Raw genomic sequence first — 15,430 nt, 5'->3', positions numbered from 1 at the left:
GGCCTACAAAGAAATTGACCTTCTTTACTATCAATTTTTTTATGCTAAAAGTTGAAATGCATGCATTCGTCTAAAGTTTGCCCTAATTAAGAAATTATAGCTTGATTTTTATAGATTTCTAATGATGACCGAAAATACTGTCACTAAAAAATTATCGTGATAGTTCGTAAGAAGTTTCGTGTTTGAAAAGTATACAAAACTTAATTACCTGCTAATTTTACTTTTAGAACAGTTTCTCTACGCCAATATTAAATCTAGTAATGAGGCTCGATCATAAGGACAACAAATAAGCACAAATGAACTTTTTGAACCTACAAATAATTACTTGTGACTTAATAAAGGTTTTGAGTCTATCCCCAACAAAAAAGTTGTTTGCAGAATTTAATGATAAAACTATTGTGAACTTTTTGACCAACACTTGTTCAAAGGCTCTTTAATTAATTAGCTTTTCAAAAGACATGCATGTAGGAAAATTAGAGCACAAACACATAACTAGGTGAATTGTTATCTTTTTAAGGATAGATATGTGTAGCTATATACATTCAACACAAATCCAAACAACAAAAAGGAACCTTCCCATGCTCCCTCTTTATTAAACCAACAAAAGAAAAAGAAAAAAAAATAAAAAGAGGCCTCACCCACCATCTCCTCACTTATATAAACCCTAGAAAGAGAAAAAAGTATATAGTAGCTCCAATATATTAGAAAATTCTAGTGATCTCCTTTTAGGGTCAAGACAACCAAGTCAAAAGCAGCACCATGGTCAGCATTTCAACAGGAATCTCCTACTTGTACTTTGGCCCAATCTATGCATATTACCCCCCACTTTTAATTTCACTACTCCCTCCACATCACTATTTACTCTCTCTCTCTCTCTCTCTCTCTCTCTCTCCATGGTATATATATATAACCCCTGATCACTTCATACTCTCATCCTTCACTTCCTCCACCTTGTTACTTAATCTTACTAGTGCTCTCCTAGCTAGGTCTCTCACTATATATTCACACTAACACATATATACATTCACATATACACATTCAAAAGAACATAAATATATTGGAACAGCTAGCTATAGCCATGGTTGTCCCTTCCCCGACTCCGGCGCGCAGCGTTGCGGCCGGAGCCCTCGGCATCCCCTCGATCGACCTCTCGCAGAGGAGGGACCGCGTCGCGAAGCTCATCGCGAGAGCCTGCGAGGAAGTAGGGTTCTTCAAGGTGATCAACCACGGCGTTCCGACCGACGCCATCGCCCGGATGGAGGCCGCGGGCTTCGACTTCTTCTCCCTTCCGGCCCACGAGAAGCAGAAGGCCGGGCCGCCGAACCCCCTGGGGTATGGAAGTAGGAATATAGGGTTCAATGGTGACACAGGAGAGCTGGAGTACCTCCTCTTGCATGCAAACAACCCTTCTTGCTCTCAAAAGGCAAAGATGATAAATAGGAAGGACCCATTAAAATTCAGGTATATTTATATATAATATATACACACTTATAAATATATATATATATATATAGTTAACATGAAGAGTGTTCTCTTTTGCTTGTTGATGTTTACTTTAATCTTTTTGCATGGTATATATTTTATGATCTTTAGGAGACCGAAAGGGAAGGGAGTATATATTATATCTTAATATTTAATCATTTGTCTCAATGCATGGTTGGAAGTGATTGATAATTTAGGAGGAATATATATATATATATATATATATAGATAGATAGATATATAGTCTTAGGTTAATTTGTATGTCATTTTTATTTAGAGGCTTAAAAAATTATATACATAAAGCTATATATGCATGGTATGTGTGTGTGTGTGTGTGTGTGTGTATATATATAGTTTATTATATATAATGTTTCTTTGCAAAGAGCATGCATATAATACCACCAAAAAGTTAGACAAATTAATTAATCAGTTTATTAATGACAGTATTATTTTATATTAGATATGGGTTAAGAAGTCAAAAAGCTTCTCATTCACTCTGAACACACATACACACACACATATATCTTCTTATATATTACTAAACTAGCTTTATCCAAATGTAGAAGTGTAAATATTGTGGTCTAGAATTAGTACTGTCATTAATAAACTGATATATATACAAAAATAAAAAAAAAACAGTTTGTAGACAGGAAGATATTGCATTATTATGTAATAGTATTGTAGGGGTCACATCAACACACATCAAAACTACCAACCCAATTATTTGCTTGATATATTCCTACTAGTTTTTTAATATGTACTCTTCTATGTATTCATTAATTACATTAACTAGAGATTCAAATTTAAGAAGTTGAGTTACATTGACTAGCAAAACTATAGTAGGAAAAAGAATAAAAGTTAAGAAAATCTCTCAGCAAAATAAAGTTGAAGGACCTTATGTAAAATCATGTCTAGTTGATAGGCTCCACATGCATTTAATTACATAGTGATGCTGCTAATGTTAAGTTGTTGTTGATGGGTACATGTGTCACTACGTAACTAGCTCTTTATATTATAATTTATTAGCAGCCCCAGCGACAAATATTTACGACACAGAAAAAACGAAGAAACATTCCTAAAAGATGTAATTCTCCTTATCATCAACACTATATGTACACATAAATTAAGATGTGATGTACACATAAATTAAGATGTGATCCCCCCATTTATGCCTTGGTGTCCCCCTTTGCAATGAATGTTCAGTGAGTTAAGCTATCACATCAATTAGCATGATGAAAATGATAAGTTTTAACCCAACACCATAACCTTTTTTTTTGGGTTTTTTTTTATTTTTATTTTCCTCTCTATCCATGTATACTTTTGATTGCATATATGCATTCCTCTCCCATTATGAATGCCTAGTTTAATTTCATCCTAAATACAAACTCTTTCAACATTAATTTGCATGAACTCAACTACGTACATGATCCTTAATTAATTGTGGGATCGATATCATGCATGATATTATGTGTATTAATTTGAAGTTGGTTAATTATTCCTTGTCAAAGAAACCAAAAAAAAAAAAAATTAAGGCCTCATTTTGTATCGTTGTCATTTTTATTTTTTAAATACTATTTTATATAATTTGATGTGTTCGAGGAAAGACTTTATTTTTGTTGTTATAGTTCGTTACAGAACTTAGTTTTTTTTTTTTTTTCAAAAAACATATTTTATTGTCAAATAAACACTTTAGATATAAAAATTATAAGTAATCCACTATCTACTTCTTCATTTTTTGATGTATAAAATTTTATTTAAAAATAAAAAATAAACACGTTACCCGATGCGGCCTAAGTCGGTTTTTAGTTAGCCCTAACACATCCTTAGTGGAAGAACACAACATCAAAGAGTTGTGGGTCTTCTCTCTCTCTCTCTCTCTCTCTCTCTAGAGAGAGAGAGAGAGAGAGAGAGAGAGAGAGAGAGAGAGAGAGGGGGGGGAACCAATTAATGGGCTCAATTAAAAGCCCTACTCTTCTAGTTAGAGAATGGTGCTAGTCCACAATCTAAGCAAGTCCCTCAACTAATCTAAACAGTCCCAGAACCATAACCTTCCAACAAACTGATATAATACACACACCAAGATCACTTGTCATGATCAAATAACAGAGGGTATATTTATACTAGTATATACAGAGAGAGTTCAGCTATGGTACTTTTAAAAACACCTTTCTACCATTAGATCTATCTTCTTGATTATTTCTATTCGTTAAATTATATTATTCAGTCAATCAACCACTCAATCTTAGAAAATCATTATCATTCTAACCGCACATCCCTGAATTCAATAGTCGAAAACCTACCAACATCAATAATTTAATATATATATATATATATATATATATATATATATATATATATATATATATATATAGAAAACTAAGGTTTGGAGGAAAAGCATCCCACAGGAAGTACATCCACCTGACTTGCTATTGATCCCTGCATTCCCATCCTTATCTATATAAAGCCAAGCAAATGGGTGAAAAATCATGCACCATGGCCCCCTTATGGTAACTTTTATGAAATTAATGGCCCCCATGCCATGCAGTGACATGTCTTTCCATTGTGCAGTAAAAATGTGACCAATCCAATCACCCACACACTTTTTTCCCTCCACCTTTTTCTACTTCTTTCTAGCTTTTTAAAGATGCTGTACTTACCATTTACACACACACACACACATATATAAATCATATTTGTACCTGAAAAGGTATCTCATAATATCATTAATAAGTTTGATTTTGTGTGTGTAACAAATAGCAATGCACTGTTATTTGATGAAATAAGATTGATTAGTAGTATCTAGAATCTCCCTGAGGGTTCTCTAGAGAGTAAAAGTATTAGAAGCTCCAACATGTTGGATATTTCTCTAGCCTCCCTTGAATTTCAAAATCTCTTTTTAATTAGCTCCCTATTGTAGCAGAAGCTCCTAATTAACTTGTATGCTTGTCAAATGCTCTACTTAGAAGAGAAGCAAAGCAGACGCTTGGCGCTTTTCAAGTTTGTAACACGAAATCACAACTTAATACTTCAATTAAGCTATCAATTATATTCTAGAGTTGGTGATTTCGAAGCTCCGACACAAACAAGTCACGGAATAATGCATGTTTCGTATCTAGCTGCCAATGCATCGACCAAAAGTGGCTAGACCCGCAAAACGTGATCTGCGCACAGAAAATTTAGATATGTTAATACCATCATCCTTTTTACATACACATTATGATTATGATTATGATTATGATTATGATTATGATTATGATTTGTCTCTCTCTTAATATCATTTGTTTTTCTTTTTTAACTTTTTATTTCCCTCTTTCTTTTGCTCTCTCTCTCTTTCTACTTTTGTGTGGTAGCTGTGTGGTGAATGAGTATGTGGAGGCAGTGAGGCAGCTTGCATGTGAGATACTGGAGATGCTGGGGGAAGGACTGAGGCTGAGGGATTGTGGGGCTCTCAGCAGGCCCATAAGAGACTGTGACAGTGACTCCCTTGTCAGAATTAACCACTATCCCCCTTGTTACTGTACCAACAAAAAAGTTGAGGATGAGTTATGCACTACTACTACAACTACTACTACTACTACTAATACTGTTGCTACTGCTACTGCTACTGCTACTGCTATTGCTGCTGCTGCTGCTGCTGCTGCTAAAAGCAGTAGTACTATGGTAATGAACAATAGCAGCAAGCACAAGATCAGCAGGGTCGGATTCGGGGAGCATTCGGACCCTCAGATCATCAGCATCCTCCGGTCGAACGGCGTCGACGGGCTCCAGGTACTGCAGCCTGCAGCAGCTGCTGCAGGGGGCGAGGCCGGCGGGGGAGGCGTGTGGGTCCCGGTCGCATTCTTCATCAACGTCGGCGATCTTCTCCAGGTTAGTGATCAGTCTGCACAATTTATTTTTCGGGTCGGTGGATTCGGCCCCGTGTGATTTGATTATTTTGCCCTTCCGAGCTTCTCGAAGTTCGGGAATAACTTTTTTCCTTTTCCTTTTCCTTTTTGGCAGCAGTTGCATGTGCGCGCGCGAGCGCGTGCGTGCTTCGCGCACATGATTAAGGTGGTTGGAAGTTATGACGTTTTATGTTGAAACACGTGACCTGATGTGATGTTTGTTGTCATCAAAATTATATTTTAAGTGAAAATTGAAAAATATGCCTACGTACTGACATTAACCTAAAAAATATAAAGCTACCGTTCGGTTTGGGATTAAGAAAAAAACTAGTTATTCCAGAAATAGAGTTAAGTTCAGGATTAAGATGGGGTTAAAGTATTCACTACAACAGAATTAGTTTATAGGGACACATGTTTGAGACACTTTTGAGTAAGTGTCCCATTTATACTAAAACTTAAAAAAACATCTACTTATGCCTAAATATAAAGCACAATCCAACCAAAAATAAAAAATTACTCTACTCAACTCACCACACCCAGTCCATTTGACCCGATTACAAATAGAAAAGAAAAAAAGAAAGAAAAATCAATTACCATCTTTTCTTCTATCTTCACTCAATCCACTGAAATTCTAGACGAAGAGCCTTTCCTGTCGTCCTCCTCTGCCACCGCAGCCAACGAGATAGAATTTCGGCGGTTGCTAAATGCTTAAATAAGTGTTGGTAAATTAGCAGCACTCTTTTAGGTTATAGCGACACTCTTTAACTGTCACTATATACCTAGCGACCCCACATATAGCAACACTTTTTAAAAGTGTCGGTAATTTTAGCTAGCAGCACTTTTTTGACATGTACCTACATTTAAAAGTGTCGCTATAGACCGCTTTTGTTGTAGTGATTTTTGTGTTTGGTTGGGGGTTGGAGTTAGTTCAGAATAGTGAAAAATAGTGTTTGATTGTAATAAGTGGAATAAGAAAGATAGTGGATTATTATGAATAGAAAACAGTATTTGGTTGGGATTTGGTGGAGTTTGGTGGGGTTAGCTAATCCGGAATAATTCATTTGAGGTGGGGTTAACTAACCCCATCCATTTTTAGAAGTGTTTGGAGATAATATAGGGGTTAAGAGGTTATTCCACCCCTTAACCCCCAACCAAACAAGGGCAAAGAGTTTAACAAATAAATAAAATTTTGCATCAAATTAAAATTATCTTACATTATATTTACCCGTTTTGCAATTTCATGTATTTATAGAACATAACACAAGTTATATGTAGAGAGAGTCAAGGTAAGAGTACTTCTGCAAATATCGAAATTTCTCCTCTTTCATTTTTAACAACATGATAAGGGAATCCTTTATATGATACACATCGCGATAAGTACAACTGTATAAGCAAGCGCAACTTCATTGAGAAGCTTTTCAATGAGTTCTCAATGAGATGAGCGCAAAGACGGAGCTATTGAGGGGCTCACAGTGGCCATAGTTTCTGTCAAATTTTTTAAAATTTCATAAAAGTTTCCGCTTATGGTAAAGTAAAAATTAAAATATTATATTTCTAGGGGCCAAAGCCTTTTTTTTTTTTTTTTGTAAAAGGCTTGTGCCTTATACGCCGAACTTCTTTTATAATTTGCTTTATAAATATTTTTTAAAGATAAATATATTATATATTTTGGTCCCCCAGATTCTAAATTAATTCTCTCCCTCTCTTTCTCTCTCACACGCACATAAAAGATGCATGTTACATACAAACACAAGCACATGCCATTAATTAAGCATCCGTAACATCATAGTACACACATAAATGTTCAAATTAAACAAAAACAAGTGGTTCAAAATATAAATATATACCTATATCTTGCTTTATACCTATATCTTGCTTTATACACATCTAATATTAATTAACTCTCATAACAATTAATTGTGTATTAATTCATATGTTTTAATTGTTACTTGTAGGCAATGACAAATGGGAGGCTAACTAGCATAAGGCACAGGGCCATGGCAAACTCCTCATACAAATCAAGGCTCTCCATAATCTTCTTTGGTGCCCCTCCCCTCCACTCACTCATCTCCCCTCTCCCCGAGATGATCACCGCGGATTCGCCGCGCCGATACCGACCCTTCACCTGGGCCGAGTACAAGAAGACCATGTACTCCCTCCGGCTCAGCCAGGACCGGCTCGACCTCTTTCGAACCGACCGAAATGACGAACTCACCGACCTCGCAGATCTAGACTGACTGTTTTTTCTTCTATTCGGTTTTGCCGTCTCGGCCCAGTTTTTAGTTACTGCAACTTCCGACCGAAATATACATGTGCGGACCAAAATGCCCCTAGCTAGAATGCGAATCGCGCACATTTATCATTAGGTAAGCTAGGGACATTTTGGTCCATAAAACAAGAATTTTTTTTGGGAGTGGAGGGGGGTTGCGAAGTTGCGATAACATAAAAAAAGTGGACCGAACTGCAAAATTTAGAAGATACCCTTCTTTATAATGGGTGTTCTCTTTTTTGGGAGTTAGTATTAGTTAAACCCCAAATTTTGGCTTTGGTTACCAGAAGGTGAAGAGAAATGCAATAGGGGAGAACACCAAGCTAGGTCACATTGTATGTAATATTGTATGTAGAGCAATTTAGCTGTGTGTGTTTAAATTAGGATATGTAGGTATAGTGAGTTAGTAATTAGGTTGTAATATATTCATGCTAATGTTATGAAAATGGCTTTTATGTAATTCTATGCTCCCTTCTAGTGATTGTAACTGCTTCCACTGTCAGTTCTGTGAGGAGTTTGTCAGTAATCCGTCATCAGAGCAGGTTAAAAAAGCAATCTTGTCGGTCTCGAAATCTCATTTTAGCTTTCTGTTACAGTAAACTCTCACTTTGAGAAGTCGATTAGTGTTTTCGTGCTTTTGGGAGAAGTGTGAGAGCTCAGAAGAGCTGGTTAGTTCCATCCAAGCAGGGACAGGTCTATTTGGATTTGGTTTGCTTCACACAAAAGCGATTCTGAAAAGCGGGGCCAAACAAGTCCTAAATCAAATACCCTATGGAATAAGCCTACTACATGTTTGGAAACTATATGACATATCCAAATAACTAAGCCCTGCATCTTCTACATGTTTTCTACTAAACTGTTTTGGCAGTACATTGGAACCAAGAGACCACTGACATCCTTTCTCAGGACATGTCAGCCTAAATATAGTCAAATAGAAACAGCAGCTGTTTATAGAAGCACTTCACCGCAATAACTCACTCACCATTATCCCTAAAGCAGAAGTTTCAAAATAGAGCTTTTTTCAAAAGCCCACTAACTTTTTCTAGCCATAAATATTTTAGAATCTGGGTGAAAAAATACATCTGATCTTTCTAATTTACTGCAAGAATTAAAATAACAGGAGAAACATGAAGCATACATGCACAACATCAAATACAACAAGAGAGGTGATCATCACAAATTTATGTTATTCGAATAACACAATATTACATAACTGAAGTGTGTTAGTGTGCATGTAAAATACATCATGTAAATGCAAATTGTTACAAATCCAAGTGTCAGCAGCATTCTGAATCATTAGCTGTCACATAAACAAACCCTATAATCCGTATGATTGGCGCGTATATAAGTCGTTCCCCACCAATGGCAGCCCAACAAAAATAATGAGCTCCCACTGTGGAACCAAATCAGATGCAGAATCTGATCTTCACCTATACACTGATTCATTTTGCCACTATACAGTATAAAATAAAATAGTAAAAAAAAAAAAAAAATCACATTTGAATGTAGTTAATAGAGGACCTGCTTCTTGGCCAAGCGGCGAGAGCACTTGGTGCGTCCGGCCTTGGTTAGTTTACAAGCACACCCCTCTAAAAGCTCGAGGTCTTCGTCGCAAGTCAATATGGAAGCCATTTCGGGGTTTTCCAGAAGCATTTTCGAGGTCAAGAAACCGGCGATCGTCCATGTTTGGTAGAGGCGTGACTGCTTTCCAATGAACCTTCCTGTTTGTGTATCGTAGTACTCGGGCCACTGGTCATTTGAGAGCCGCTTCTCAGCTAGGGCAACGGCTTTTCGAGCCAGCTCCGGCCGGCCCATTTTAATGCAGGCTAATGTGAACTGGAAATGTTGAATTAAATGATATATTGGTTAGAGTAAGAGTAACATCACCATTGAAATTACAGAAAGAAGGAAAATGTGAATATAATAAGAGTGCAAGTACCTGCCACAGAAGGGTAGGCCAAGATCCACCATTATGGTATGACCACGGGCTGCAAATATTAGATGTTCGGTTAGTTGTATTTAGTAGATATTCAGTAAGTAAAATGTCAAAACTGCTACAATCTGCTGCTGAATTACTTAAACACTACCAACCAGAAGCAGAAAACGACAATGTAACATCAAGAATAAGTCAGGTGTTTGCGAAACAAAGATTCTAGAGTTTTCAGCTGGAGTCGGAAGCTAAAATCGGCTCTTTGAACCCCTAAAAGCAGCTACAATTTGGAGCTGGCACCTTTCATCTCATAGTGAAGCTACTGAGAGGTTTTGACAAAAAGGCCAAAAAGTCTTCTCGAACAGCTATACTTGATCAGCGGTTTACCAAAACCCTAGTATCCAAACATTATGGAAACAACACACCATCAAGCATAATATCATAGAAAATCAATAAAGCAAGAAACAAGCAATTAATATAATAATTGAACTTACGTATTCTTAGGATCACTCCCCGTGATTATACGCCATTCTTCATATTCTAGTGCAGGATAGCATATTTTGAGAGGCATATTCCCCATGAGATCATCCCACTTCTCTTCAATAAGATTGAGAATTCCTTCAGCTTGTTTTGGAGTTGTTAACGAAGAAACTATGGCCCATAGATTTCCAAGCGAAAAGAACCTAAAATCCATGTGGGCAGGTTGTAAATTTCCAATAAGGTACCCGCCTTTCTCTGGAATCCAATCCACTAACCAAGAAGGGATTTGGTCAGGATAAATATTGAACTTGTTGGTAGCATCTTGCGAATACTCCTCAGTTTTGTAACGGTATATCTCGTTGATTTTGGGCATATCAACCCAATAGTACTCTCTAATATGGAATGAGAGAGCACTTAGTCTGTTATTGATAGCACGAATCAGGCCCTTTGATCCATCGTTGACAGTGATCATCTCTCGCGAGCATCGAAGAGCGGAGTAGAACAAAGCCTGAGAAATGGAATTAGCCCGATACATGATAAGTTATATTGTAGTAGTAGTACAGTCTCACAAAGCACAGATTCAAGCAAAAGCAACCGCAGATAATGAAGAAAGGATATACAAAGAGAGCATAATACTTGATTGCAGAGAGTGAGCAAGGACTCTATACTTAGAGGAGCCAAGCTTAACTGGGTGACATCCAAGCTAGATTTAAAACGGATTTGATCCAAATGTGAGTTTGATAAGCTGTACAAAAATAGTTATTCAATTTGAACACAAGTTGTTGAGTTGTCAGCAATTCAACAACAGCCCATTTTGAAACTCAATCCATATTTAAAGTTGATAGTCCTAGTATAATTATCTTTTTCCCGTAGGGTGTTTGATTTTCCGGACAATATCCCAAAAAACAATTCTGCTGGAAAATTATTTTCCGTCCATTTGGTTCCTAGGAGTAGTTTTCTGGAAAAAGTACTTTTTTCAGATTCTATGGAAAAGTAGTGTTTTTTCGTTTTCCAAATTTTTTATCCGGCAAACGAAAACTATAGAGAAAGACGATTTTCATGGAAAAACATTTTCCATGAAAAACATCTTTCACACTTTTCTGAGGAACCAAACACCCCCTTAGTAAAATATCAGATTAAAATAATATATTGCTAAACAAAACCAAAATAGTTCAACATATCGGGAGAATACCTTATTTGTATCGAATTTAGTCAGGTAATCATTATCTTTAGAAAATGAAATTATATACTACCAAATAACGTAATTTTGCAAGTTGGGGCCTTGGCCCCTCAGTTCTGTCAATGTTAACTTTAGCCACTGCAAGGATGTTGTTAGTATGAGATAAGTCTCAAGATTCAATTTAAGCACCTATACTCCTAATAAGTTCTAGCACCAAACCCAACACAAGTTAAGATATTTCACTTTTGCAGAACTTGAAACCGGAGTGTATGTTCTGTTTCAAGTACATGCTAACGTTCTAACTCCGAATATCCAATATCTACCGGAAGCCAATAAGGGAGAAAGGATAATATTTTGTTGCCAAATTTAGTTCCTCTCTCTAAATTTCACTCTCTTCACATCTCCACTGTTTTCACCGAAATAAAATTGAAACATTATATGTTCTAAAATCTCAATTTCTAAAAGATCATAATATAACCACAGAAAACATGATCTTGAATATTAATCTTCACCGAAAATAGTATCTTCGCCAAAAATAGTTCATGTTAGTTTATTCTATCCTTCAATTACAAATAGAACAAAACCGAAATTGTTTCATGCAAAGTGAACCTAAGCATTTATATTTGCTGCAACATTTATATTTGCTGCAGATTCAAACCAGCTATGCAAGCCCAAAAATATTGACAAATAAATCATGATTTGCAGAGCAGTCTCCACAGAGGTTGCAAATTCTTTACATACGATAACGGGAAAAGTTTACCATTATAGAATAAATACTGCAGTAAACTTTTTCAAGGGACAGCACAAACTAGAATCCAACTTACTTGGATCTCGAGAGGGTGCCCATGAATCCCCATCCTTCGATCTATCATACAAGAGCCATCAGTGACTAGTAGAGTCGGAAACATGTCGAACCCATCAGATAAACACAAATTCAAGATCAATTTAATGCCGGTTTGCACGTCTACCCTCTCTTGCAATGAATAGTCTCCTGTTATCTTCCCATATGCTCTAAGTAATACAATCCACCACAATCCTGCCATAAGAGTTGAAATTCAATTTAAACATTTCTCACATTTCTCTATTGATAAATTACAAAAGGGGCTTTCACATCCTTATCTTTATTGTTGTAAAATCATCTATTTGAGTATATATCCTGTAAAACCAGAATTTTCATGCAAAACCCTAGAAAGTCAAAACTGCATTTTCTTAACAAAATACCATCTTCTTAAGATGGAAAGTCAACTAATTTTGAAGGGCACAAATGAGGAATTCAGATTCTGCAGGGTATCTAAGTAATTGGATAAATTTGAAAGGTATATGTCTAAATGTCTCTTGAATGAAACTCATTCAAACTAGAAAATTTGTAGAGGAGAAACAATTTGAGATATCTTCACCAGAAACAGACCAGAATCTACAGGAGCAACACGTCCAATAGCTGACTCGCCAAAATCCGGGTCTAAGACTTCCTCAAATGCCTCATTGCTTCCATCAAGTGGGACCGTTCTAACCTTGAAGCTAGCTGGCATCAACCCCTGTCCAGGGCTATAGCAATCCACAGTCTTCTCCCAGCTCTGAGCATCAAATAAAACGCAAGCATACAAGTTATCAGAAGCATTTATTAGTTTACAAAACTGTTATCTTTGGATCAATATACCGTCGTATAAACAAGGTGACTTTGTTACCACAGAAAGACCGATAATCCATCCAGTATTGAAGTATTTTGGTCGCATTACAGAGTTTTTGGCTCTGGATATGAAGGACATTATTCAACAGGAGCATCATAGAAAGAAAATAGAACCATCAAATCCAGGTCAAAACAATATGTCTAAATAGAGGAGAAAACAGAAAAGAAAACCAAAATAGAAATAAAGAGAAAGGAATAGAGGAAGAAAGCGAGAGGAGCAATTCATCCCACCCTCTGTTTGGACCGAGGATAGAAATGAAAGAACACTCAACCGTACTCTTTGATTTGCAAATGTATAAGAGGAGGAGAACCTAGGCGTTACGAACACAGACACAGACACGAGACACAACACGACTCGGACACTGCGACTTAGCAACTTCTAAAAAATTAGGACACGGACATGGCATGTACACTGCTAATAAAATATAATATTATTAATTTAATAATATATTTTATTATATATAAAATATTTATTTTGGTAAAATATTATTATATTTCTCGTATGAATGAAAGTTTATAAAATTTTCATTGATAATTCATATATTTTAAGAAAAGAAATTCTCCATCGTACATAATTTATTTATATTGTCAAAAAAAAAATTGTATGCATTCATCAAAAAGTTAAAATATTTATCATCTTATATTATATATGCATAGAAAAAATAAAATAAAAACAGATATATATATATATATATATTTTAGTTGTATGCACAATGGATCGGCATTAAATGGGCATCCAAGGAGTGCCCACATCGGACACGTGTCCGACACGAACACGCGCGCGTCCGACAATGACACGCGAGGTTTACAAAAGTGTCTATGATACATAGAGGAGAACAAACAACCAAAAGAGGAAAAACAAACAGTTTTCTTTCATTTTTTTCATCTCTCTCTTCCTTCCACGTGTGGAGAAAGAATGAAATGGACGTCAAAGAGAATACTTTTCTCCTATCGTTGCACCTTCACTACTTCTTTCTCCACAAAAAGAGCATTCAAATTTATAATCTTTGTCTCCCCATTTCTCTTTTGAAAGCAAACAAGCTTTAGCTGTATTCTCCCCTCTTTATAAACCTCCAAGTTTTCTAAATTATTCAGAAATAAAGAATCTTATATATCTGTCGTGCTTTTGCTCTTGCTTTCAAGAGCAACCACCGATATTAGAGCATCTGAGAAACAGAAAATCCCAGAGCTTCTACTACAGCGGGAAGCTCTAATTTAAAGCTTCTAGTTGTGTTGCCGGGAGAAGCTGCTAGCGTGATCTTAATATAGCCCTTGTAATAATGTCATTCAAACAATGCTTCATCAAACAGCACTATATCCTACAGCACGGCCTAACAAGTACTTAATTTTGAAAACCCGAAACTTCATGATTGTTAGTTAAATGTCCCCCTCGAAACAATTGAAGCTTCGAAGAAAATAGAGGTCCAATTATGATGACACTCATGCTTCACATTCAATACAAAGAAAACTTTCAATCAAAGTAATATCATTTCCTAATCCATGAGAATGCAAGAGAATGCACTAATCCTTACATGAAAGGATAAAATGTTGCAAAATCAACTATCCAATGATTTGGAGACAATATAAGCATTTTAGATTGAATCAACAATATATATTGGATCAATCAAAAGGAAATACATAAAGCAATTAATTCAGTGGTGGATCCAGAGATTCCAAACCATCTAATTATCATAACCATTCAACTAAGACTGCAACGAAGACAAAATAATCCATAATCGATGGTCAATTGGTCATAATCAGAAACATCAAAACTCCACCTAATTTCAAATGAGAAGTTCTTTCTTTCTCCATCTTACCTAACTCAATTTAACTTGCGCTAAAATTTGATTTATAACACCAAAATCCATCACCAACCAATTCCCAAATGATCCAACAATAGAATCTGAGTGAGAATTTTGGTATGAATTGCTAATCTCACCTGCAATTGCAAGGTGTGGAGGAGGAAATTGCGCACGATCTCGGTCTCGCCCTTGAGGAGGAAGGCGAGGGCCGAGGGAACGAAATCCCTGATGAACACCTGATCGTAATTTAGCGGATCCTCGCGAAACGCCCCCACGTCGCTCGCCGCCACCGTCCCCACCGGGCTCCCGCAGTACCTCACCACCGCCCCCCTCAGCAAGCCCCACGCCTCCCTCTCCATCGCCGTCTCCTCCCTCACCTCCGCCGCCGCCGCCTCCTCCTCCGGTGGAGAGGCGGCGGCGCCCCGGCGCCGCCGCGTCGGCGGCCGGGGCCACGGCGGCGCGGATCCACGCGGGGGCGAGGTGGGGGCGGCGTCGGCGGCGGGGGCATTTAGGGAAGGGGGAGGGGGATTTACGGGGGCACATCGGGAAGGGCGCAGCGCCCCGGGGGCATTTCGGGAAGAGACGTGCGGCGAGGATGCGGCAACACGGCCTCACCGTGGTGGCTGCGGCGGCGATCCCCATGGAGCTCGTCGCATTCATACCACAGCTAGGGACTAAATTGCGAAAAAAAAAAAAAAAAAAAAAAAAAAAAGAAA

General features: G+C 37.2%; 2 protein-coding genes across 2 annotated transcripts in view; one reads left to right on the top strand and one right to left on the bottom strand.

The window, feature by feature from the left end:
- LOC109727893 (gibberellin 2-beta-dioxygenase 2-like) lies at nt 825-8,127 on the top strand. The gene is made up of 3 exons (XM_020258103.1): nt 825-1,461; nt 4,833-5,349; nt 7,322-8,127. Exons 1-3 carry the CDS (start codon nt 1,079-1,081, stop codon nt 7,601-7,603), a joined length of 1,182 nt encoding a protein of 393 aa, XP_020113692.1. The 5' UTR covers nt 825-1,078; the 3' UTR covers nt 7,604-8,127.
- LOC109728069 (neutral/alkaline invertase 1, mitochondrial) overlaps nt 8,789-15,430 on the bottom strand; it is a 6,775-nt gene continuing 133 nt past the window's right edge. The window contains 7 exon segments of the mRNA XM_020258353.1: nt 8,789-9,471; nt 9,575-9,623; nt 10,060-10,553; nt 12,050-12,261; nt 12,634-12,799; nt 14,852-15,115; nt 15,117-15,415. Coding sequence (XP_020113942.1) covers nt 9,145-9,471; nt 9,575-9,623; nt 10,060-10,553; nt 12,050-12,261; nt 12,634-12,799; nt 14,852-15,115; nt 15,117-15,374 — 1,770 coding nt within the window. The 5' untranslated portion in view covers nt 15,375-15,415 and the 3' untranslated portion in view covers nt 8,789-9,144.

This window comes from Ananas comosus, linkage group 23 (genome assembly GCF_001540865.1).
Source record: "Ananas comosus cultivar F153 linkage group 23, ASM154086v1, whole genome shotgun sequence".
Lineage (NCBI taxonomy): Eukaryota > Viridiplantae > Streptophyta > Magnoliopsida > Poales > Bromeliaceae > Ananas > Ananas comosus.
Note: the sequence above shows the minus strand (reverse complement) of the source record. Positions and strands in the feature narration are given on the sequence as shown.